General features: G+C 37.1%; 2 protein-coding genes across 5 annotated transcripts in view; both read right to left on the bottom strand.

Moving 5' to 3' along the window:
* Positions 1 to 144: 144 nt before the first annotated feature.
* On the bottom strand, positions 145 to 10,495 carry LOC139935951 (alpha-N-acetylgalactosaminidase-like). Of its 2 annotated transcripts, none has more exons than XM_071930610.1 (8): positions 10,413 to 10,495; positions 8,713 to 8,876; positions 7,738 to 7,912; positions 6,481 to 6,655; positions 5,182 to 5,276; positions 4,332 to 4,493; positions 3,079 to 3,276; positions 145 to 1,942 (listed from the first exon to the last, which is right to left on the bottom strand). In XM_071930610.1, exons 2-8 carry the CDS (start codon positions 8,859 to 8,861, stop codon positions 1,691 to 1,693), a joined length of 1,206 nt encoding a protein of 401 aa, XP_071786711.1. In that variant the 5' UTR covers positions 8,862 to 8,876; positions 10,413 to 10,495; the 3' UTR covers positions 145 to 1,690. The 2 variants fall into 2 exon arrangements, with proteins under 2 accessions (XP_071786711.1, XP_071786710.1); XM_071930609.1 differs by lacking the exon at positions 10,413 to 10,495 and adding an exon at positions 9,932 to 10,056.
* A 764-nt stretch (positions 10,496 to 11,259) lies between these two features.
* LOC139935947 (anoctamin-4-like) overlaps positions 11,260 to 16,012 on the bottom strand; it is a 29,718-nt gene continuing 24,965 nt past the window's right edge. For 2 of the 3 annotated variants that reach the window (XM_071930596.1, XM_071930597.1), the window contains one exon: positions 11,260 to 14,753. In XM_071930596.1, the coding sequence (XP_071786697.1) occupies positions 14,429 to 14,753 (325 nt within the window). In that variant the 3' untranslated portion in view covers positions 11,260 to 14,428. The remainder of the gene's footprint in view (positions 14,754 to 16,012) is intronic. The other variant, XM_071930598.1, reaches the window with a different exon arrangement.

Raw genomic sequence — 16,012 nt, 5'->3', positions numbered from 1 at the left:
TAAAATACCGGTTGTTTCTTGATGGTCGTGGCAAATGTCAAGACAACTTTGAGAGACGAACTTAAAGATAGATAAATAAAGGTTTTTTTTGTTATGTAATTTTTAAATTGAAATATTAAAAGAAAAACACTGATTTTCAAACTAGTTTATCCAATAGTACAAAAGTGTTTATTTTCAGGCACTTAATCAATTAACTAGTTCACACATGTTCATTGAAACATAAGAACATTCTCTCATAATAAAGTTGGTATCTACTTAGTTAAAGTTAAATCTCTTTGATTTGTTTATAGTTTATACAACTTTTTTTAGTAAAGAAAATTATTTATAAAACATAAAGAAAACAATCCAAAAGTTGTCAAATATCTGAAAGATTGCAGAATTCCGGTATTAGTGTAAACTTAATACCTACTCCATCAATATTTGGTTTGCAGTAACACCATGTGTACAGAGAACTTGTTTTACTTAATATTCCACTGCCGCAGAGTAGATTGTATTGTAATTCCAGAGACTTCTCTCTTTGTTTGTTGTGAATTATACAATTGGAAAGGTTTTAAGGCCTCAGCTCATCTCAAAAACAAGTTAGGTTTCATTTTTTTTTCAGTGATTCACTCATCATAAAAAAAAACTTAACCAAAATACTAGGTTCTTTTGCGTTGTTACAACCGGGTTTTTTTTTTTATCCCCAAAACAACAATTCATTGATTGTGATTACCAATCATTTTTTCCCAGTTATTTCAATTTGTTTCCAGAAGTAAATGAAATAAGAGTAAAACTAATATTGTGCTTAATTTTATGAAACTTGAAGTTCAATTTCATTATTGAAAAACACACTTATAAAAGTAAAAATTGTAAACAATTTTACAAAAGGTTTCTACTGAAATGACTGGATAAGTTTTACCTTGTAATCAAAGTAAATAATAAAATCAAATAACTAAGTGAATGGTTTGATTCAAATTATTATTTTTATTTTTATTTTTTGATCTCAAAGTTTGAATTATTGGCCTCCCCTGCTCGAAATACCAAATAACCAAATTATTCTTAGAATACACCTTTGATTTAACATTGTTCATTAATTTTCAAATGACTGATTTATTGATGGAAGTATTCATGGACTGATAGCAGGTTTTTAGCAGCAGTCAGGCATTAATTAAATACTGTTGCCCAAACAAGACTTATCAGCAGAGTTTGGGTTTTATTCCCAGCTTTGACACCTTGTGTCAGTAAGCAAGCACTTTAAACCATTATTGCTCTGTCTTTGGAACGTTCCGCTGTAGGATAAAAGAACTCAGTTACACTTATCGTTAACAGAAGGGTTTGCCCCAATAATTCTGGCAGTGGCTGCTAAATCCACCACAGCAACTTGTAAACCTTTATAAGATGCTTCAGAAATTAGTTGCATAATTCAAAAATTTGATAAAAACCTGTGTTAAAATGTTTGTTTTAGTTCAAGCACCATGGGTACCGTATTGGTAGACACATGTGTTATCATGAGACATTAAACTTTCTATAAAAAAAAAGGAAATGGCCGATCACACTTAAATTTTGTACAGTGTTTTTCAATTTTCTATGGCACTGTTTTGAAAAGAAAAGGAGCTGATTAGCTGAAAAGTTCCATGCCTGTGTTATACGACCATTAGAAAGAAAGACTCCAGTATTATTATTAACTAACTGTCATTACTAATGACTGAAATCATGGCGTCAATCGAACGATTTCAGCTCCATTCGGATTGATAACAAAAGGTAACAAGTCATTTGGATTGAAATGTCCCAGTGCTTTACCTTCCCATAACTCTGTTATATTAAAACCTGCACTCTGCGTGAATCCAAGTACAGCTAGGGTGGTGTTCAAATGGACTGGTTGCCGGGTGCTTCGACTCATTATCACCATGGCGTACGATTTGTCTTGCAGAGGCCGTGTCCAGACCTCCAGACCATCTGCCAACTGAAAAGAAGGTTATCGAATCATCGCAAAGGCTAAACGAATAGGTATGAACTGTAGGGCAGTTCTTATGTAGCACATTTCACAACGTCTCAATGCCCTTTACATCAGTGCCCTGCGGTCGATTTCACCAAGCTCTTCCTAACTTGGGACTAATCTTAGGACTTAGGACGAGTCCCAACCCTGCACTGTAGCATGCAGACCTTAAGATTAATCCTAAGTTAGGACGAGTTACTCGCCCTAACTCGAGATAAGACGAGTCCTAACTCTTTGTGAAATCGACCCCTGGTCATTTGGCCAATAGTATCCATTAATAATAGGATTTAACAGTTGCAAAATAATTTGAGCAAGGCACTTAACCAAAATTGCTTCATAAAAAGTTTGGAAGGTAGTGCATTCTGCTCTAACAGCCAGGCTCCAAGTGGATGATACCCATGTCTCCATCTTATGAACTGTGAAGGGGGCAATACTGTTTCAGCCCAAGAGTAAGTGGCATTTCCCCTAACTTAGTTAACACAAGACAGTGCCTTACTACCGGTTGAGAAAATAAGGCAAAATTGAAATATAAGACTTTTCTTCATCAAGGTTGCCTCAAAGTTTCCTCAGATCACATGAGGCAATTTACAGGCAACCAGTTTCAGGCATGCACTTATAAATGTTCAAATATTTTTCTTTGGATCATAAGATGTTGTTTGAAAAATTACTACTGTGCTACCAAAGTGGTCCTGCAGCATGCGCTGAAGTTGGTTGCGTCCAGGTTGCCTGTAAAAATTGCCTCATGAGACAAGGCCCTTAAAGGGTTTTATGAAACCTTTTGTAGATTTTGGCCATGACATGAATCCCTACTCACTGTAAATGAAGACGTATGTAATATAATTTGCCTGTAAGTCTTTCGGCCTCATTAGTCATCAAGTTTTTGAGAAGAAATGTGACAATCTTATAGCAATAATCTGTTGTACATGCTAAAATATATTTCGTCTCACTGAAAAGAAAAGTATATTTTGGAAACTGTTTACTCCTTTCTCAAAAACTACAGAACCTCAGCAAGAAATATATAAAGGGAAGCCTTTCTACCATCATTTCTGTTTTGTGATGCACACAAAGAACCCAAACCCCTTAAATGATGACATGGCACTTACCTTTAAGACACGCTTTCCCATCATCCCCAGAGGATCTTGGTTGACCTTAATGACTTCTTTATTTTGTAGGATGGCACGGTAACCGGGATCAATAGTTCGAAGGTCATTAGACATGAGCAGTGGAGCAGCCATGATAGCCCACATGGCAAACTGTGTTTTAGCTTGATCTATGCTCAATGAGAAGTCACCTACAATCAGCTGAGGAATGAAAAGACCACATTAATCAAAACTATTGCTAGATAAATTACTTAAATGTACAAAGATACATACACTGGGCCAGAAATTATGTTTGATTCTAGATGCTCTGTGGTGCTATCTGAGCAATTTCTGGCTTAATCCATTGATCAATTTTTTTCTTGAAAACATAAAACTTGTTGTTACATTGACTCTTGAACCTGCCTGTCATTATATAATTGTTGCACGCTGTGACGGGGTCCATGGCATTTTGTACACCTGAGGGGGAAAATGGCACCCGAGGCAAAGCCGAGGGTGCCATTTTTTCCCGAGGGTGTACAAAACCCATGGAACCCAAATCACAGCGTGCAACAATTGTTTTGTTATACCTTGGTAACATGATTATTCCTCTTCTCAAATGTCTGTGGTCATCTTCAAACATTAATTACGACGAATATGCAAAAGCAGACGAACAGTTGTTCAAATAAGAAACCATTCTTTACTGTTCCCATGAATACGCGGCCCTTTCGTACTAAGCGCTGGAAATCCACCAACGCTGAGAACGATCAAGGTGATGTACACCCGTTAACATCACTCATGTTACCCGCTGCGCTGTGCAGCCGTGGTACATGCGATTTGTTGCACTGCACAGCACGTTATTGGTACTCGACCAATCAAACTTCACAATTTGTTACCGAGGTATAACAATCAAGTATGTTAAAGTTTTCCATGTCAGTTGGAAAGGGTTGTTGGACACATGAGAATCAATCCAACTGGATGGATGGGGTAACTTGGTGCCTCCTAATGAGTTGCATGTAGACATAAAATAGAGTACAGGGTGGCGCAGTAATGAAACTGAATTGTATGGTAGAAAGGTTTTTTTTTTTAATTTAAAAAAGAAGTTTCCCAGTCATTGACAGTACTTTTATAACTCAGGATAAAAAGTAATGGAGGAGGCAACAAGTTTTAAATAACAACAAAACGGGGGGAAAATGTTACAAAGAAATAGTAGCAGGACTGGCAACACTGTTAAAACCATGACAGATTTTTTTAAGATGTTAACAAAGACATTTTCCTACCATATCAGGATCATTGAAGTGACCCGGTCCTGCAGCTTTGACCAATACGTCTTGTTGTGATGCGTAATAATCAATGATTCCGAGAATGGAAGTCCAAGAATCTTGAATATCGTTGTAGTTTCTCCAGATGTTACAATTCTCAGCTACAAGAGTGTAGTTTATCTAAGATATTGAATGACACAGACTGATAAGACCTACGTCCAATTTCATAAAGCTGCTTAAAGACACTGGACACCATTGGTAAAAAAAGACCAGTCTTCCCACTTTGTGTATCTCAATATATGCACAAAATAACAAACCTGTGAAAATTTGAATTAAATTGGTTGTCAAAGATACGAGATAATAAGGAAAGAAAAAACACCCTTGTCACACGAAGTTGTGTTCAGTTCAGTTCAGTACATTTATTTCCAAGTGTGCTTTCAGATGCTTGATTTCGAGACCTCAAAATCTAATTCTGAGGTCTCAAAATCAAATTCGTGGAAAATTACTTCTTTCTCAAAACTATGTTTCTTCAGAGGGAGCCTTTTCTCAGAATGTTTTATACTATCAACAGCTCTCAATTGCTCGTTACCAAGTAAGTTGTTGTGCAAACAATTATTTTGAGTAATTACCAATAGTATCCACTGCCTTTAAGCACAAAACGTTCACTAAGCACCAAACAAGCACAAATTATTTTGCGCCGGTGTTCCTTGTTTCATCTGCTGCTTACTGGGCCACAACACCTTGTAAATCATTACTTTGCAGAATAAATACTGAATGTTTGAGTGCCATGAACATCGCAGAGTAGCGGATTTGAGAGGTTTATAAGCCACTGTCTTTATTATTATAATAAAATAATTATTGTTCATACCTTAATTCCACGTCCGCGTTCATAGTCAGGCCAGCTGCAGGAGAAGAGGATTGGTCGGCCGGTAGCGTTAAGGTATTTTGTCATCTCAGGATAACCTGCAGTAGCAACCAGTCACATCAGTAATGTCTTAAAGATGCTAGGGCAAAACTTTTGCCAATTTGACCAAAAAATTTGGAACAGCTCTTTTTATAGATTCAATGATTAAACTACCAGTTAATCTCCAAGACAGTACTTAAAGGAACACGTTGCCTTGGATCAGGTCGAGTTGGTCTTTGAAAAGTTTTTTTACCTGTTTGTTATAAAATGCATATGGGTAGAAAGATGTTGTAAAAGTAGAATACAATGATCCACACAAACATGCCTCGAAATTGCACGGTTTTCCTTTTACCTTGTCGACTAACACGGTCGGCCATTTATGGGAGTCAAATTTTTGACTCCCATAAATGGCCGACCGTGTTAGTTCGCACAGTAAAAGAAAAACCACGCTATTTCGAGGCAAACTTGTGTGGTATATTGTATTATACTTTTAAGACATCTTTCCAACCATATGCATTTGTAAAAAACGGTTACAAATGCTTATTATAGACCAACTCGTCCCATCCAAGGCAACGTGTTCCTTTAAAAGCATCATCCAGCAATAGAGTCAAGCATCCTCCTGAAAACAACGATCAGAGCATAGGCCTACTGATCAAACTTTGAGTTGTTGGTAATGTATCTTTACTCAAATTCATAAACTTAAATTCTGATGCAGACAGGCATGATAATTTTTCCTTGGAAAAAAGTAGGAACATTTGTTGTTCGACGAGGGCTGACATACTTGTTCAAATAGTATTCATGGTGTAAAAATCGGAAATCCGACTAAAGTATAGGAAGATATCATACCATTGAAGGCTAAATAATCAGAATGTGGGTTTAATTCCCAGTCATGGAACTCGCGTCTTTCAGAGCAAGGCACTTAACTATAATTTGCCTCTGTCCACCCATGGGTAAATGGGTACCAGTGAGGGCAGAGATGGTTCTTGTGATTGTTTTAGCCGAATAGCACATATTAGTTGCACAGGCTATATACTCCCCAGGGAGCTGAGATGGTTTAAGGAATGAATAAGGCTCAGTGACCAGGGGTAATAATGTTGGAAGCGCTTTGAGCACCCTTAGGGTGTGAAAAGCGCTATATAAAAACTGGTCGTTATTATTATCATTATTAACCATAATTGCTTCTCTCAACCCAGGTATATAAAATGGAAACATGGAAGGGCTGAGATGCTAGATACATAAATCATCAATGTATGGGTAAGGTACCTTTCTTCATGGTTGAGACATTTGAATGGCATCCATCCATCTTCAACATATCAATACCCCACTCTGCAAACGTCTTTGCATCTAGCTCCAAGTAACCAAGACTCCCTGGGTATAAACCACAGGTCTGAGTTCCGTAATCTTCATAGATTCCAAGCTTCAAACCTCCGCTGTGCATCTGTGAAGTATTTCAAAACAAAAAGTCAGATTGAGCAGAAAGAAATATCTAATGTCTAAAAATCTACTCTGAGAGACAAACTTAGAGGGGTCAAGAAATACGCATTGATTAAGGGAATCAATGTGTGGTGAAGAGGTTTTCAACTAGTGGTTTAATCCCAATGAGGCCTGGTTCTTGATAATTTTACCGAGATTAAGTCGAGGTAAATTATCAAAAACCAGGCCTCGGCGGGTTTAAACCACTAGTTGAAAACAGATTCACCACACTTTGATTCCCATTCATTACCTTTTCGGTCAAAAACATCAACACTTTTTGGTCAAAATGTAAAATAAATGCAAAAACTATAATTATTCAATGATTTCTTTCAACACAACACCCCTCCAGCTATGAAATGGTAAGGCCCTACGCCGCGCTCGGGTAAACAAATCCTTATAAAGGGAATGCTGTGCGCGTCGCGCGTATCGCGTGATATGGCACAACTGTTAGCCGTTGCTCTCGACCAATAGGAATGAAGCAACTGTCTCAAAAGAACAGGTGTCACAGGTGCAAGCTCGCGTGTCACGCCCATGAGTTAACACTTTTTACTGGTCATAAACAAAGGTTTGTACACACCTACGCGATGCGCTCTCCACCAATAGGAATAGCGAAACTGTCCGAGGTATTTATAAATGGTTTTTAAAACATTGGTCAATTGCACCGTACAGAGGGTTTTGATTGTGTAGATTAAGTTTTTTGCCTGTGAATGAAGATGTATTTAATATAATTTACCTGCAGAAGTTTTAGCTTCATAAGTCGTCAAGTTTTTGAGAAAAAAGGTGAAATGTTTTTAGGAGAGCCGCGTAAATCCATTTTATATGCTAAAATAATTTTCGTCTGACTGAAACGAAAAATAGTTTTTGTGAAATTGTTTTGCTCATTTCTAAAAAAACAACAGCACCTAGGCAAGTTATATTTTAAGGGAAACCTTGTACTATAATTATCTATAAAAAAAAGTTAAATACAAAAATCTGTAGAGGTTTGTGTTTTGTGTCATAGAAAAAGTACTGAAACCCTTTGAAGAAGATATGACTATCTCGACTTACATAATCAGCCAAAGCTTTGATTCCACTCGGGAAGCGTACTGGATCTCCTTGAAGTCTTCCTTGAGAATCACGTTCTTTCGACATCCAACAATCATCCAAATTGACGTACTCGTACCCAGCATCCTTGTACCCATCCGTTATTATATGCTGTGCCATTTCCTTCATCAGGGTCTCACTGAGAATAAAGAAATAGTTCCATAAAATGTTCACAAGAGTGCAAAGGTTTAAAGAAACACTAAGCAAGCCACAAATTTAAGTGGGAAGTCCTCCTAGATATTATATTGTTTAGAGGGCACTGGACACCTTTGGTAATTATCAAAGACCAGTCTTCTAACTTGGTGTATCTCAACATATGCATAGTTTTTTACTTTACTATGCATCAAGTAATAAATCTCTGAAAATTTTGACTCAGTTGGTCATCCAGGTTGTGAGAGAATAATGAAAGGGAAAAAACACCCTTGATGCACAAATGAGTGTGCTTTCAGATGCTTATGAAAGGGCTTCAGGCCTGAAGTCTTTTAATATTTGAAGGAGGAATTACCTCTTTCTCAAAAACTACTGTTTCTCACAATGTTTTATACTAGATCAACAGTTTTTTTATGATAAAAATTGTTTTGAGTAATTACCAACAGTGCCCAGTGCCTTTAAAGACAACACTTACCAAGCCAAAAATATATGTGGGAAGTCCTCCTGAGATAATGTATTGTGTAACTGTAATCCACATGTTTTGATTCGGGTTGATAAAAGAAAACTTTTATTTGAGCATGATTTGAACCATCGACCTCCTGATTAATGCAGCAGTGCTCCACCAACTGAGCTTTCTGGCCCTACGTTGGTGGTCTTCCTATTTTGTCACTATCTTTGTTAGGGGTGCCAGTAAGAAGCCATGCAAACTGTTGACTACCGTGTTGCCAGGGATCACACTCAAGTTTAATTTTTCAAGTTACGACCTTCAAGTTTTCTGATGGCACTTACCTGACACAATTCTTGGGGTCTTTATCACAGTCAACATTGCATCTGAATCGTTCCCAGATCAACCATCCCATAGGAGGTGTCCTTGCTAGGCCATTGTCCAATGCCTGCGTACTCACTGCACACAACAGCATCAATGCTAGCGCTAACATTGTTCTTGTTTAATTCTGGGGAAGTCAATAAAAATGAGTCAATTTCAAGCGGGAATTTGTACCTTGGTAAATGCAGTCCTTCTTTGACTTAATGCGCCTTATTTTTGACCGCGCGAGGGCGCTATAAATAGTACTTTTATCACTTCCGGGGGTATACGCGATTCGCCCTGCACAGATTAATAGGCGTTCTGTCACTAGTGTTGCGCCGTAGTTTCAATTTGCTTTAGAGGTGGATTATAACGGCTCCTTTAACAGTCTTATTGTCCGTGACGGATTAGATGTCTGTGGTGGTAATGTGTTCCAATCTTTAATAACTGTTTTGGGTATGAATGAATATACCCCCGGAAGTGATTGAGAGCGCCCTCGCGCGGTCAAAAATATGGCCCATTACAATACCAGTCAAACCATATTTTTAATATGTAATTCGATCCAATTCACCTCTAAAACCCTCTTACCCGCCCATTTGGTATCGCTTTTGCTTGAATTGTTCTGTCATCTTTTATTGAAAACATATAAAGCTGCACAAATCCACATTCAAACATCATACATGTAACTCAAATAACATTAAACATGAAACATAAGCCTAGCCCTAGGAAGCTATAAAGAGAAAATCCAGAATGCAAGAAAAGTGAAAAATAAATAAACAAAATAACTTATTAATCAAATATTAAAGATTAAATAAACATAGAGCTAGAAGTAGAACCGTTTAACGATCGATGGGAAAAGTTTCCGTATGGCGCCACCACTTTTTCATTCGATATGAAATAATATAGTACCTAATTTACCTCAATGAGATATCCCTTTTTGTAAAAAAGAGTGAAAAAGTGGTGGCGCCATACGGAAAGTTATCCATGTTCTTCCTCCATGGCACAATGGAACAATGTGTGTCCGGTTACCGGGCGCATAAAAACTAATTTAATTTGTTTCAAATTTAATCCTGCCTCCTTTGTTTGTTTGTTACTCTAAACACAGCTTTAATTATTCCTGACATGACGTAAATGCCATCAACTTGTCAATATTTTCAACTAATTTATCATAAATCCTGTCAACCACACAAAGTTGTATTTTACCTTCTTTAGAGCTTATCATGGATTACGTCCCCTGCAGCAAAACAGCATACTGAGAAAGTTGAAGTTGAAAACGAAAGATCATGTGATCGATCACGTGATGTAAACAATAGCCAACTAAGAACACGCGACTAGTGGGATCGTATCGTATCGGGATGAGCCATGGATGCTCTTCAAATCTTTGAATAAATTCTATCCACTGGTGTTAAAACTTCCTACAAAATCTACAAATCTTTTCCCGAAACATTAAACATGGTTGGACCTAACAGCAAATTTATTAATCTTACAGTTTCGTGGATACTTGCAGCAGCGGTTTTTAATAAAATAGGGGGCGTGGCCGGTGGTAGACTACTGGTAAAAAATTACGACCTCGCGACCAATTTCTGGCCTTTTTTTATCCAGCCTACTGATTGGCCAGTAATTTGAAAAATGTTCACTTTTGGTTATGGCCAAGGGGTGGTTCCTAAGCCGAAGTTTCCCTTACCTATATGGAGATCCTTTCCCCGTTTTTCCTTTGGCCTTTGTCTATACACAGGCGGCGCACGTTGGACGACCCTTAGATGCGTCTTCTATCTATCAAGCTGGAGACGAGTGAGAGAATATCTGTTGTCTCCATGTGTTTTATATGGTCGTGTTGAAGGAACATACAGCAAATGAATAATGTGCTCTTGGGTGTGCATAAAAGAAGTTAACTAAACTTACACTTCGGTGGTTTTGACTCGCCCTAACAAAGGTAAATAGAATGTCGCTATTCACAGTTGACATTCCACCTACCACAAAGGGGAATAGCAAGTCTCTTAAAGGCCTGGACACCTTTGGTAAATGGTCAAAGACTCTCACTTGGTGTAATTTTTTCCTCCATGGTGTATCTCACCATGTGCATAAAAGAACAAATCTGTGAACATTTTGGACTCTAGGTCATTGAAGTTGCAAGAGAATAATGAAAGAAGAAAAAACCTTGTTGCACAATTGTGTGTGCTTTTAGATGCCTGACAAAAGGCTTCAAATATTTTAGTGAGGAATGACCTTTCTCAAAAACTATGTTACTGCAGAGGGAGATGTTTTTCAAAATGTTTAACACTATTAACAGCTCTCCATTGCTCACTACTACCAAGTTGGTCTTTACGCTTATACTGTATATATTTTGAGTACAAATAATTACCAAAAGAAAAGTGTCCATTGCCTTTAATGAAAGCGCCAATTTTTTAAGGCATGTTGACAGCTGTTAGTGGAATTTCGCTACAACTTCCTGCAGTTTTAATCTGTCCCACTTTGCCATGAAACCAAACCGATAAGTGAGTTCTTAATCTGATAAAAACTTTTATTCTGGCTCATTTTCAGCTAGTACAAGAATAATTTATGTAATAAACACGTATTACATTAGAAACAATATAAAAAGATATTTAGGTCTTCAACCTTGAAGTACCGGTATTAAGGAATAAGAATACATCTTGCTGGACGCTACAACCTCATGAGCACACAAACAACAAAGTAACTTGGTTGATCATCATCAAGCCATGGTATAAAGTTAAATATTAACGTATCTTCTGAAAGATAACATAGGGTAGTGGCAGGTGACAGTTCTGTTTGACAAATTTCTTTGCTAAGCAAAAAAAGAGTGGCTGTAAAATTTTGGCTGGTAACTTGTTTCTGCTAAGCAATACTATTATGTATCTGCTTAGCAAGTTCTTGTGCTTACATGCTTCATGAAATTAGGCCCAGGGCCCAATTTCATTAAACAATAACTTGCTTAGCATGAAATTTCTTCCTTGATAAAAACAAGATAACAACCAAAATGTGTTGCATGTTGCTTATTACTGGCATTCCAGCTAATGCTTGCTTTGAAAATCACGTGGAACTTTGGTTGGTAATCCTGTTTTTACTGAGGAAGAAATTTCATGCTATCATATTTGTGCTTAAAGGCTTTATGAACTTGGGCCCAGTTCATAACAATTTTCTTCAAGGTTAACCAAATTGATGTCAAATTAAATATTGAGAGATTAAATTTGTACAACAGTAGCACACAGAACATAGAAATAAAACTGGAATGAATAAAACTTTGAATGACAATTAACCAACGGACATCTAGAATTTATCTTTCAAAGGTAACAAAACTATGGGTCTCTAGAACATTGTGGGGTGACTGTCATTAAAAATACAATAGTACCAGTAATATAAATGTAAGCAGTTAAGGGCAGTGGATACTATTGGTAATTACTCAAAATAATTATTGGCATAAAACCTTACTTGGTAACGAGTAATGGGGATAGGTTAATTGTATAAAACACTGTGAGAAACGGCTCCCTCTGAAGTGACTTAATTTTCGAGAAAGAAGCAATTTTCTACGAAGTGGATTTTGAGACTTCAGAATTAGGTTTTGAGATCTCAAAATCAAGCATCTGAAAGCACACAACTTCAGGTGACAAGGGTCTTTCATTATCTCGCAACTTCAACGACCAATACACCTCAAATTTTCACAGGTTTGTTGTTTCATGCATATGTTGAGATACACCAAGTGAGAAGACTGGTCTTTGACAACTACCAATAGTGTCCAGTGTCTTTAAGGCCTTGTCACTCGAGGTAATTTTTACAGGCAACTTGTTGGAGGCAACCAACTGCAGTGCATACTACTGGATCACTTTGGTAACGCACAAGCCTTTTTTCCAAACGATACGTTACAAGCCCAGAGAATGTGAACATGCCAATGCGCATGGGTTCTCTTCTTGGAGATTGCCTGGAACTCGTTGCCAGTAAATTGCCTCGTATGGCATGGCCTTTAGACACTAGGCATGAAAAGGTTTCAAGCAACCCCCTGTCTATTTCTAAGACAAATGATTATAACAAAATTAAGTTTCAAAAGGACCGTATTAAATACTGTTCTAACAGTTTCACACACACAAGTTTAAGTCTTGCATCAGCTGAAGAAAAAGATACAAAACAGTTTGATAATTGTTTACAGAATGCCACATAAATGTAATGAAATATATTAAAAAAGACATATTGCACACAGCACTATTAACACATGACTAAAGATTAGTCAGGATCAAGTAGGATATGTCTGAAGATCTTGGAGCTTAAAGACAAAGAGGACAGCTCTATATTCCGACACTTCCCTATGTTCCGATAACCCAAAGTTCAAACTACCCTATGTTCCGACACCCTCATATTCCGACACCCCTATGTTCCGATCACCTTATGTTCAACCTACCCCATGTTCTGACACCCCTATGTTCAAAATACCCTATGTTCCAACACCAAAATGTTTTCGACACCCCTATGTTCTAAAACAGTTATGTTCTGCCGAAATGCCAAAATATGAGTAAACTTTATATAAATTGTTCTCACTGCCTGGCTGTATGTACATCATGTACATAACATCAAGTTGTGTTTTTAGTTTTTTGTTTTTTTAGGGGGCATGTAAAAGTATACATGACACTGACTTTAGATAGTATGCTACACAACCCTAGAATTAACAAGATTGAAAGATTCTATCATCTTCTCATTAATTTACATATACAATCTAACAACTTTTATTTACAATTAAAAGGCACGTCATCAAAGTGTAATATATTCCTAAAACAAGTACTGCAAGAGGAACCCAAAACCCAAACCTCAAAACTATAAGAAACTTTTATGATAGTACATCAATAAATAGATTAAAGTTCCTGAAACGGCATTATTTCATACTGCCAAGATATCTCAAAGTCATCTTATAAGTCCTTAAATTCAGCCTCTAAACTTTACATCTTTAAAAACTCTACAAAATGTACAAATACAGACCAATGATTAATTAGTATATACAAAAGAAATAAATAGAAGAGAACAGTTAATTAATCTACAGGTAACAGGTTTCGAAAATACCCGTCTTCATTTGTAAATCAAAATATAAAAATCATACTTAGAAAAACTAAATATCAAAGAACACATCGATGACAAATATTTCATATTATTTCTTAATTTCCTTATTGACATGTTTCTAAATATTTTGTAGTCTTGACATTTCTAACGGAATGATAACAAATTTTGTGAAACATTTCAATTTCCACACATGGTTATTTCGACAAACGTGTCTGACTTCTATCAAGGGGGGGGGGGATTGTAACAAAAATTATTCCGTTCCCATTCTAACGCTTTAAAAAATAGTGAACGTCGAGGAATTAAAACAACAGCTAGCTGTACAACAACAAGTATGACAATATTTGTTTAAAGTTGTAGTTATTTTATCGGATTTACCCATACACTGATGTGTTATAAAACTGTGTATACGTGGGCATGTCTGCTATTGATATCCGAGGACTTAAACAAAAGGGATCCGGGAAAAAGTCACACCAGGGACAGTCCTCGGTAGATTTTGAAAAAAATGTCCAAACAATGGGAAAACAAAGAGAATTCCTCGGTCTGCTCCATAAACATGGCTGTGTGTATACGCAGGGATCACACCCAACTCACAATACAACCTGGGAAGGGGCAGCAGAGGGATTGTTTCCAGTTAATGGGACTTTAGAAGAATGCATTCTGGTGGCTATTGGTTGGAGGTGGATACACTGGATTGGGGACTTGCGGCGCGTAATCTAAACTATACGACAGAGGTGGGTACACAGCATCTGCACTTGGGTAATTCGCGTAACCACTCCCTGCATTATTATTGTACGCCATGTAGTCTGGTTCCGGTGGGGACACTAATTGGGCGTGAGGTGATACAATATTGTCATCTGGGATCTCCTCTGATGAGTGTTTCTTCAACTTCTTCTTCTTTTTCTTCTTGGTTTCGGGAAATTTTGTTGATTGATCTAAGTAGGTGTTACCATCCGGTGCGTAGCTTAATCTGTTGGGAAGTAAAACGAAGTTAGAGAGGATTAGTTAGGATAAAAATAATACAAATATCAGAAAACCCCAACCAGGGCTCATTTTCATAAAGCCGTTTGGCAGAAAATGCTGCTTAGCAAATATTATTGCTAAGCAAAAAACAAGTAGGGTACCAGTCGCAACAAGGTAAAATGTATGGAATGTTGGCCGGTAACCTGTTTTTTTGCTAAGCAAGATTACCAGGTTTTTATGATATTCTATAATGTTGTCTGCACCTAGACCCCTTAAGTTGCATTCCAGGCCACAAGCTCTTTTAGCGATTTAGCGACCCCAACCAAAAACTGTTTCTGACATCATAACCAAAACGGTAACCGAGCTCACAACTCAGTTATCGTTCAGTCTGAACATCAGAACCAATGACCAACAACCGAAACAGTATTAGGCTGGGGTCGCCAAAACGCACTCCAGACTGTCGCTTAACACAGTGGTAGTATTGTGTCATGCAAAGTCAAATGTACATCTGGCACCAACCGACAAGTACAAAGGGCCAGGGTATCTGACATTATTCACGGGCCTTGAAATCAACATCAGATGTTAGGGCTAATGAAGATCTCTTTTCGACTAAGAGTTTTTAGTGCCAGGTACAGCGACATATCGTTCTGTTGTTTGACCTCAGCGATGGTGGCCGATGCAAGGGCTATTATAACCAAATGTCAATATCATTCAAAATGTTTCTATATAGTCAAAGTATGTCATCCTGTTATATAAATGAGGAGAACATACAAAAAACAGCACACTATTTCAATACAGTGTTGGGGTGTCAGTGGAAAAAACACCTTTGCACAAAGTTCTCAAAAAAGATGAGCAGTTCTCAATTAACAAAATACTTCAAGTACAAACTGCTCTCACTCTATCATAATTCAACTTTGGCTTACAAAGATCAATGCATTTCAAAATAAGAATGATAGCACTGTTAGTTGCCTTTTCACCCCAAGTTAAAGTCATAATAGTAAACTATCCATAAACTGTTTATTAATCATGATCACTGCAATACTAAGATTTTTAAACAGATCACTGCACAGCAAATCATACATATGAACAAAATCAAGCCGTGAAGATTTTTTGCACACAAACTTTGAATTAAAAAATAAACAACAAATTCTGTTATTTGTTTTCTTCAGTATTTTAATTTCCTCAAAGAGAAAAAGTGACTTTCTTCAAATAAGAAGTTGAACTCGGGATTGAGCACGAACATTTTTTTAAAAATTCTCTGATGAA

The sequence above is a fragment of the Asterias amurensis genome, chromosome 4, assembly GCF_032118995.1.
Source record: "Asterias amurensis chromosome 4, ASM3211899v1".
Classification (NCBI taxonomy): Eukaryota; Metazoa; Echinodermata; class Asteroidea; order Forcipulatida; family Asteriidae; genus Asterias; species Asterias amurensis.
Note: the sequence above shows the minus strand (reverse complement) of the source record. Positions and strands in the feature narration are given on the sequence as shown.